Source organism: Falco punctatus, assembly GCF_963210335.1.
Source record: "Falco punctatus genome assembly, chromosome: 2".
Taxonomy (NCBI): domain Eukaryota; kingdom Metazoa; phylum Chordata; class Aves; order Falconiformes; family Falconidae; genus Falco; species Falco punctatus.
The window spans coordinates 96,584,615-96,595,153 of NC_137581.1; the positions used below are offsets into that span (position 1 = coordinate 96,584,615).

At 41.4% G+C, this 10,539-nt stretch overlaps 1 protein-coding gene across 1 annotated transcript in view; it reads left to right on the forward strand.

The window, feature by feature from the left end:
* The window catches only part of GPR143 (G protein-coupled receptor 143), a 37,854-nt gene that overhangs the window by 11,624 nt on the left and 15,691 nt on the right, over window positions 1-10,539 (forward strand). The window contains exons 2-7 of the mRNA XM_080376938.1: window positions 130-239; window positions 3,232-3,326; window positions 4,652-4,744; window positions 5,309-5,418; window positions 6,728-6,836; window positions 10,150-10,267. Coding sequence (XP_080233064.1) covers window positions 130-239; window positions 3,232-3,326; window positions 4,652-4,744; window positions 5,309-5,418; window positions 6,728-6,836; window positions 10,150-10,267 — 635 coding nt within the window. The remainder of the gene's footprint in view (window positions 1-129; window positions 240-3,231; window positions 3,327-4,651; window positions 4,745-5,308; window positions 5,419-6,727; window positions 6,837-10,149; window positions 10,268-10,539) is intronic.

Genomic DNA, 10,539 nt, shown 5'->3' on the forward strand with positions numbered 1-10,539 from the left:
CTGCAGCCATACCCTTCTTGTGGGTGCACAAAATCTGGGCTGCCATGTGAAATATGTGGCTGGGGAGAAGCATGTGACTCAAATCATGCCAACAGATTCAAAGCATTAATACATTTTTTTTTTTTTTAGGTATGATCTTCAGGTCAAGTGTATGGCTAGGCTTCCCAGGCTTCATAGCTAACATTTCTGTGGTGAATGGGACTGATGTGTGGCCTTCTGCTTTCTGTGTGGGGAGCGCGGTAGGTACAGAGATAGTCTCCCCTTCTTCCTGTTACTGGTTGACAGTCCTTCTGTGTGGGGAATCTGAAAGGCAAACCACTGTGTCCGAAAGAAAAATGGGCTGTGAGTCAGAGCCTGCATATGATGGTTTCAGCCTCTGCCACACCCTGTGAGTGCGTTCATGCTCCCTCTGAAAGCCTGGATCAGGGCGGGCAGGGTGCTGGATGCTGCTGGGTGTGCGTGAGGACACAGGGCAGCGTGGGTCAGACTGGTCCCAAGCATTTTGTAGTACTCGCTCGTCGCAGGAGTCCTGGGCTAGTGGATGACACATCTGTACTGCAGCCAGGGATATGGAGGCATAAGGGTATAGACATTCCCGGATGGGCTGGAAGCCACTGGTTTGATTTGTGCTGGCACAGCATCGCCAATGCCTCGATGGCTCCATTGCACCCATAGCACAAGGGTATCTGCCTACTTTCTCCAGAAGAAATAACAGCCCGTGCGGTGGCAGTGGGGACCAATGGAAACCAGCAACTCGGGGAGCTCAAATTAGCTTTTGCAGTGTGAGGCGGTGTTTTAGGCACAGAGGGACTGCACAATAAATATTGCCAAAGACGGAAAGCTGCTGGCAAAAGGTGTCCCTGCCACGTAGGATTACAGGTCAGATGTGCTTATGTGGGCATTCAATGACTGCATCTGGCCAAGTCTAATTAAGTATCTTCTGGATTAAAATGCAAGAATAAGAAAATGTAAATGCATTCCAAAAGTGCAGGTTAAAACTCAGTTTCATATATTACAATCACGGTACTGTATGAGACATATAAATTTGAGTTTACTGTACAAGAAAAAAGGCCATACTGTTTACCAAAACATGGAGAACAATAAGACAGACCATCACTTTACCCAAATTTAATAGAAATGTACGGTGCCCAATGAATTAATTAATGCATAAACAATAATTAGTGTTAGCTTTACAATTCCAGGTTTACAATATAGAAGAAGATATGCTGCACACAAAAAAATTATTCATCTCCAGTACTTTTTAAATAAAACAGCATGTGCCAAATCAAACTCACTGTACCTTGTATGCCTATACAATGACAATTTCAGACACGATAGTGTTGTGCCATAGAAGTTGTATGCATCTGTCGATTCTCAATTCCATGGTACACGTTTAAGTTTTGCTTATTCGATGCGAATAATGATTTTTTTCTTTGAGGAAGAGGAAACCACCAACATCGATATCCTGTAGCAAGAACATCCTATTAAAAAACCTCACATTTCCCTATGTCTTAAATTTCCCTTTCTAACTTTTATCACAAACCCCACTATTGTTAAACAGTGACAAAGTACTGTATGCAGACTGTTCGTTTTTCACTTGGATCTCAGGTTAGATGGTGAGCAGCATAGTGGTCTACCACAATTTTTATTTTGCCTTTCTTGGGCTCCAGCAGAGTGGTGTAATTTGAGTCATTTGCTAAATTTAGTTTTAATTATACTGGAATGAAAAATAACTCTCCTTCTACTCACTTCCCTTAACATATTCTTGTGTGAGTTCATAAACTGTTTCTGATTCTATTTTATTTTTCTTTAAGTACTGTTGGTTTATTTCACTTAACCACAAGCCAATACAAACTCCAAATAGTGAGGCCTTTAGGCATCTCCTTTGAATAACACCCTCTGATGTGCAGAGGGGTACCCTCTCAGGCACTGTAGCAAGATGTGTCATTTTGCTGAACGGTGAGATAGCATATGAAGATTTTAGTTTTAAGTGCGTCTGATTTATATTATTTTTGGAGACAGTCTTGTCTGTGTTGGACTTTCTGTGTGGAAAGACCCTGCAGTTTATTTTTGTATGCGTATGTATGTGTAGTAAACTGTGCATTTTTCAACTGCAGGAAATGTGTAAAAGTGCAGAAGTTACTGTACTAAAAAAAAGTTACATGCTGAGTGCTGTGGGTAAAGTGCATGAGAAGGAAGACTGGAGTTTTATTTTCTGGCTCCTGTGCACTAGGAAAATGTCGTGGTGTTTGAATTAAAGAGTGAATAATTCATGCTGCAAATGACTAGAAGGAGGTTCTACACCCATGGTGAAAGGAAATATTCCTCAGCTTGTTTTGCATTTTGGAGGAAGGAATGGTAGATCTCTATTCACTGACATTTGGCTCAGTAACAAGTATGTTGGTTTCCAGCTGTAAAATGATGCTACTATGGTGCTGTGGTAAACGATATTCAGATAAGAACTGAAAGAAGGCTTGGAGGGAAGGTAATTTGAATATTAAAATAGTTCCAGACTATTACAAAGAGCCAGCTCCTATGGGGAAGAAAATTGGAATTTATCAACAGTGGCAAAGAAAATTCACTTATCTTATATAGGCTCATGGGAAAAATGCATAGGGTCAGCCCATGAACACTGTGGAATTTAACTTGACTTGAACCTGTTTCCTTTGGATAGTTTTTGAAGAAATCAGTCAGGGAGTTCAGGATAGATAATTTTCCCAGAGGGTGAGTGATATTCTTGTTAATAACTTTTTTTCTTAATAAGCATTCCCTGAATTGGATTCTTGTGCATGGAGAAAACGCTGGTCACATGCAGAACCCATGATACACAGGCACACTGTGGTGATGCCTGGCCTCAGTTATATTTTCATGCCTCAGCTACTGAGTAACCACTAAAATTTTAACCTAAAATTAAAACATCCTCAATATAAATTTCTTCAGGCTTCACTCACGATACTGAGGATTAGGACTGGAGAGGTAAATAACAGAACAGGTTTTCAAAGCAACAGAGTAAGCTGTGAAAGCAAATGCTGTTCAGTTCACCTATGACTTGACCCGCTGGCTACAGCAATGCTGTTCCTGTGAGTTTGAGTAAGATTTCATACTTTATAACGTCAGCTGAAAATACACACATTTAAAGAACAAATCACGAGGCCAAAGGATTGTGTCCCCTCCCTGTCCCCAGTGGTACTTGAGAAGCAGCTGTGACATTTGGCATTTTTCTCCCTGCAGATGTGGATCCAGCTATTATATAGCGCTGGCTTCTGGTGGTTGTTTTGCTATGCCGTTGATTCTTACTTGGTGGTAAGAAGATCAGCTGGACTGAGGTACCAGAGTTAAAGCTCTGCATTTATTATTTTCCTTCCAACACTGTATGTCCATGTTTGTCTGCAACTATCTAAGTGTGTAAGTGAAGCTTGTACAAACACCTGATGTTCATGTGGTTACCGGGTAATGATACGGGTAAGTGGTGTGCTAAGTGTTTAAATTGCGAGGGCAGTGCTCTGTTTATGTTCAAATGGAATTTAAATGTAACTGAATTCATTTAACCTTGGAAAAATAGGGAGCAGATAGGGCCCTGTAAACTTTATTGCAGTGAGATAACTATTTCTGTCCCTATTCCGTACCTGAAATTGATTCTTGTGGCAAAAAAAAAAGTGTTATCCTGAAAGTAAAAAAGTGGGAGAGGGAAAGTGCTGAATTTCATACAGGTGTTTTTTTTTTTCTCAGATTTTCTATTATATCCACTTCTCAGTGTCATCATTATTATGCTTCTGATCACATTTGTAAAGTTTTTAAGAACAATATGTATTTACTATACATTTTTCTGCAACACCTGTAACAGAAGAAACTTAACACTTTGGAAAATACCGTGCTTTAATGCCACACAGAAAATATGAGTTGTTTCTAAATTGGTTGTTACATGTGCAAAATGACCCTCAGTTGTTACTGCTAAACAAGGAATTATGTGACTTCGTTCCCGGACAGTATTGAGCATTCGGGTCCTGGAGACATGGCTCACCTCACAGATGTTATCAAAATGGGGATCTTTGAATTATCTTCAGTTTGTGGAGGATAAACCTGATTTTGTGAAGTCCCATAGTTATAGTCTGAAATGACTGGGCCTTACCTCCTTGCTCCATCCCACAAAAAAAATCAAGTGTATTTGGGATTGACTCTAAGTTCAGAGCGAACAAAAGACTTTCTACACACAGAGATCTGAATCTCCCTAAGATGGGAGCAGTATTCAACTCTGAAAGTTAAACATCATTCTCTGCAGGTTACAGAAATGGTTGATTATTTGACTGTTTAGCTCCATTCTTAAGTTTTTATCTAATTTTCTCTCTGCAGGAGAAATTAAGGGTGTAGGGGTTCCTTCTGGAGACTTGGGGATAAGAGAAAGGCTTTCTATCCTACAGGCTGGAGGACACAGGACTTCTGTGTGCAAGCCTGAACAACTGCTTTGGCTCATCCCTTTTCTGAAGCTACCCCCACCCCCCATTTCCTTAGTGTAACGTACTGCCAGTGTTGTTCTGCACCATTTCATAAACTGTAAAGCTCTGTTTCAGTCAGGGTCCTATTTTTATGTTGCAACGTGGAAAGTGTAAGGTTTGGTATCTTTAATTGTGCCTGTCCTGCTTGGTGCCTGCAGTACGATTGTGCTGTACCACATGATGACATGGGGCCTTGCGGTGATGCTCTGCGTGGAGGGAATCACACTGCTTTACTACCCTTCTCTCTCCAGGTAAGCAGGGCTCTGCGAACAGACTGTGAAATCATAGCACTCTCTGGTCATTTGAATGTCTTTTGGTCAGCTTTAGAGACAGCTATCCAAATGTTGAGCTTTTTTGATCTTTGACAAATGTGTCCCACTGAGTCAGTGGAGTATTCTAGAAATACCTGCCTGGGTTTCAGGGGGCCCTGAAGAAACGTGCCAGACAACGCAGGCACTTGGACATGCTGCAGGGCTGTGATACACCTTCTGCTATGAGCCACTGTTCTCCCACTCCTGGTTTTAGCTTTGTATTTGTTCCTTTAAATTTGAAAAAAATGCACAGACAGTGCATGTTAAAAAATCAACTTTGTCTGCCATGTGAACTGGTGGTGAGGGTCTGTGAATTAAAAGTTTCACATCTGTTTGCTTCTTTTTTTTTTTCTTTTTTTTTTCTTTTTTTTTTTCTTTTTCTTTTTTTTTTTTTTTTTTTTTTCTTTTTTTTTAAGGTAAAGGTGACATAGAATAGCCAGAACTGTCAGCTATTGCGGGGGGTGGAGAGGGAGGGAAGCATAAACTGTTAATGATTTCTCTCAGCTGTGAAGATGGCTTGGAGCATGCAATCCCACATTACATCACAACCTATGCCCCACTCCTGCTAGTCCTGGTGGTCAACCCAATCCTGTTTAGGAGGACAGTGTCAGCAGGTATGTTCCCAGTGGCCAGCATCAATCAATATGTGTTATTGAGCAAGTGCCAATACTGTAAAAAGTCATGCCTGTGTATTCAGTGGTGTGGCATAGCTCCTCATTAAATCATAAAGATACAGCCAAGGGTGGGAGGAATTTGCCTATTGAAATGAAGATACCATCTTAATGGGAAATTTGCCCTAGAGACACACTCTGATGACATCTTCAAGCTATGCTGTTATAAAGCTCTACTACAGATTGGCAAAGTTGTTTCTGTGTTACTAAGTTACTCTTAATTTGAAGTATTTGAGGCAGTGTATAGTGGATGCTTAACTCTACTGTAGTATTGGTACCAACCTGGACTTTGGAATGTAACATCTTCTGGTTTAAAGAGAATATTGGTGAGAGCTAAAAAACCTAATAAAAACTGATCGGAATTTTGTCACTCCTGATTCTGACATTCTGAAAACATTCTGAAACAAATGGGAATTGTGCACAACTCAGATGGGATCCTGAACTTCCCATCTATTTTATTATCCAGTGCTTTGAAGAAATGAGACTGAAAAAAGCCACAGATTCAATGCATTCTTTGCATGGAATATTACTGGTGCTAGATGTTTGCTGTACCTGAATTCATACATACCATCTACACACTGAATATATAAAAACAGTAACAGAAGACCTTGCATTCTCAGTTCAGTCTCCATCCCATCTATCCTGCATCCCTCAGTGATACTAATTTTCAAAAGAACAGTTTTTCCTTTAAAAAGTTGCTTTTTATGGGAAAATACACTGAGTATATTTGTCTCTGTGCATATGTATATCCCTTGTCATAGCTGAACAGCATGTGGCATAACTGTCTATTTTTGCTGACATTACACCTTCAAGTTTTAGAGGTGTAGCCAATGCTGTGTCAAGTGCACAATGAATTATAATGTGCATGATAGGATATTCTATTTTAGTCTAAACGCATCACAAATATATCACGGTATGACACATTACCTAGAAGTTTTAACTACCGCCTTTTGTTATAAAATAAAAGTACGTTGACCATACTATTTTCTATTTTCAGTGGGACTGAGGAAATGAAAAACAGCTAGTGGAATATCACTCCTTTTAGGAATCCATAATGAGTGTACTTCTTTCCCTTTGGTATTAGGCTATATGTGAGATTCCTTGATGATGGTCCTTCCAGCTTCTGAACTGCTGCTGGAGGCAAATCCATCTGTTCCTCTGTTCCCTCTTCACGGACATCTATCTTCTGGTCCTTGTGCCTATAACTAACAAAATACACATATATTAATGAACATAATTGTATACTTTCCAGTTGCCTCCTTGCTGAAAGGGAGGCAGGGGATTTACACAGAGAACGAAAGACGTCTGGGGACAGAGATCCAGATCCGCTTCTTCAAAATTATGCTGGTATTCGTTATTTGGTAAGAGGTGCATTTTGTTTTAAACTGCCTTTTTCCCAGTTGGAGAGGGTCAGGGACAAGAATAGAGTCTAACAGGTTGCTTCATATGTTTGTCTTTATGCTTGGAAGGGGAGGTGTCTAAGGAAGTAGTTCTAAACTAGCTCACAAAGTAGCTGAATCACTCATGTAGCATCACAAGGCTGCGAGGAAATGATAAAAATGTTTAACCAACAGGAAAACAATAACCCCAAGGAACAATGGCAAAAAAAACCCAACCCAACAACCCCAAAACCAAACTGTGGGCATAGACTAAAGCTGTCTCGAACAGCAGCTCCTCAGCACCGTGGGCTGACAGACAGCCTTCTATATGCGAGATTTCTCAGAGCCTCTTGTCACCAAATACTTTACTGAAAACCTACAATAAACATGCTTCTAAAACTGGCTTCATGCCCCTGACTATGATTATATAGTACAGCCACCTCTGTGGTCTGCAGATCCCAAGTGTGTGAAAAAAGCATGGCTATTGACTGGAAATACAGGGTTATATGCCGGAAAAGAAATCTCCATATGATTGTGTGTGAAAGTTCTGATAATTTAATCTTTTTTTTTTTTTTTTTTTAAATATTCTATCTTCCTCCATGAAAATAGTACTTTGGGGTAGGACAGGAAAGAGAGAGGGAGGAGAGGAGGGAAGGAACAAGGGAGGGTACACACCTTATCCCAAAATCCCTGCCCCGCTGCTCCAGCAGTACCATTCAGCATGAAAGACTATGGATTGGCAACTGGAACTGGAGGCACTAGATGTACACAGCAAAAACGAGCTGAAATAGGGCCTGCTTTTGGAGAAAACAGTTTTTACTGCAATTTCACAATTATCACACAGCAATAAAGGCACCAGAAGGAGTGGTGAGCCACTTGACAAAGGCCTGTGCAATGACCGAGCAAGAAGCAGTCACTACTGTGAAGTGTTTACTACATATGTGGGTAGCACAACAGTGGGAGGAAGAAAATGGTCCGGGAGCAGCTAACTTACTTGCCAAAACTTAACAGTCTTTACTACTACATAACTTTTTATACACAGGCTCATCAATGCACGTTGCATTGCTTTAAAAGGCCGAGCAGGGAGAAAGACTGCCGTTTCCTCTTCTCCTGGCTGCTGTATACTGGAGTGCTCTGGAGGGATTTTATTATCTTTTTTTGAGGAATAACAGAGTGCACTTGGCTTGGGAGAGAGGTTTCTAGTGTGAAGGGTGGGGTAGCCAGCAGGGGAGGGGATGAGAAACAGCAGTGAAGGATTCTGCAGCATGGCTTCCTGGAAACTGCTGAAATGAGGAGCAGAGGTTTAGCCAAGCTTCCAGGGCTGTGAAAAGAAAAAGCCCAGAGGCACCACAGAAATGTGTTGCAACCTAAGGAATGGTGGCCAGCTTGCTGGTCTAGGAGCAGGAAGGAAAGAAAGGACCAATTCCTCATGGACGCAGCGGAGACATTTGTGTATTTCCATTCTGCCTCATTCTGGATTTTCCTATTAAGAAAAGAATCACAGCTCTAGTTTTGGATTTTGTTCTCCTAATAAAACATCAGTTTTAGAGTATAAAAACACTAAAAAGTTACTGTAGGGAAAGACTGAGGCAGTCCCATTTCTGAAGCTTAGGGAAGATTCCCTTCCATCCTAGAAGTCAAATATGAGATGAGTTAATCAAAGACAGCACGTTCGGGGAACATGGGGTAGAAGAGGTGCCTGCAGATCTGGGAGGAGAGAGCAGGAGGTTTTACATTGTGATAAAAATGTACTTGCAGGAAGGACATATATAAACCCCTTTAGAAAGCATGACATGGATGGTTTCCTTTCTGAAGCTTCAGTAGAACTATAAAGAAATGCTGGTCCAGCTGTTTAGAAGTCATAAGGAATTACAGCTGTTTGTGATAACCTTTATTTAGTATAAAATACCCTCAGTAACTTTTACAGAGTGAAGCTTGATTATGCTCATTCTTGTTTAGAAACAGAAATTTCCTTTATTCCAAATATTTGATAGCATTTTAAGGGTTTTTAACTCAAATTTTGTTTTACTTTATAGTTTTTTAATGCACATTTTGAAAGTCTGCTGTAATCTAACCCTGAAATTCTAACTCCAGCTGGAGTTGCTGCAGCCTTTTACAACATGTATGCATATATTTGGTTTCTGTACCTGTGAGCACTGCCCTTTTGAGATACAAGTGAAAGAAGTCAGCATGTATGAGGTTCCACAAGAAGTGCCGGGTCCTGCACCTGGGTCACACCAGCCCCACACAACGCTACAGGCTGGGGCAGAGCGGCGGGGAAGTGCCTGGTGGGAAAGGCCCTGGGGGTGCTGGCTGACACCAGCTGAACATGAGCCAGCAGTGTGCCCAGGTGGCCCAGAAGGCCAACAGCATCCTGGCTTGTACCACAAACAGCGTGGCCAGCAGGACCAGGGGTGTGATCGTCCCCCTGTACTCGGCACTGGTGAGGCTGCACCTCCAACACTGTGTTCAGAGTTGGGCCCCTCACTGCAGGAGGGACACTGAGGTGCTGGAGCGTGTCCAGACACCAGCAACGGGGCTGGTGAAGGGTCTGGAGCACAAGTCTTCTGAGGAGCAGCTGAGGGAACTGGGGTTGTTTAGCCTGGAGAGGAGGAGGCTCAGGGGGGACCTTATCGCTCTCCACAGCTACCTGACAGGAGATTTCAGGCAGGTGGGGATCGGTCTCTTCTCCCAGATAACAAGTGACAGGACAAGAGGAAAAGGCCTCAGGTTGCACCAGGGGATGTTTAGATTGGATATTAGGAACAATTTCTACACTGAAAAGGTGGTGAAGCATTGGAACAGGCTGCCCTGGGAGGTGACTGAGTCACCATCCCTGGAGGTGTTTAAAAAATGTGTAGAAGTGGTGCTTGGTGACATGGTTTAGTGATGGACTTGGCAGTTCTGGGTTAATGGTTGGACTTGATCTTTTCCAGCCTAAATGATTCTATGCTCCCATTATGGATCACAGCTGTTTATCATCTCAATTTTATCCTACAGTTTACTATTCTGCAGTAAGCTCGAATGATCAAGTTGTTTTGGTTTGGTTTGGTTTTTTGTTATGATGTTTTCTTTGTCTAGTATTTCTTTGTGTAGTAGGTAAGTGTCTGCTTTTTGATCATGATCTCAGAGACCTACTGGTGCCTTCAGATTGAGACTCAACATTAAAAAAAATCTTACTCTCTGTATTAGTGTTCCTAATTTCTATAATTTGAAGGTAAAACATATTTTATATATAGATAAGCACACACACATATATATGTAACTCTCGCCTTCTTCTTTAATCCCACAATAGCTGGTCATCCAATATCATCAACGAGAGCCTTTTGTTCTATCTTGAAATGCAGCCAGATATCAATGACATGCCCCTGAAAAACATCAGAAGTGCTGCACTGATCACATGGATTATAATGGTAGGTCAGCTGTGACATTGCTTAGTTTTAGAAATCACTTTTATAAGGCTAGTGAAACAGCACCAGTGTAGTGTGTGGTTTGTGATTTTGGGGGATATAAACACTATGAAAATCAAGGAAGAAAAGCAGAAAGTAAGAGAGAGGTAGGAGCCATTACTGGGAGTGCTTTTCTCATATAACCCTCACCAAAAATGTACCAGAGGCCAACATTTTCTCCCATTTACTGGAGTATGCATTCTCTCTGTGATTGCTACAAATGTTAGGATCCAGAA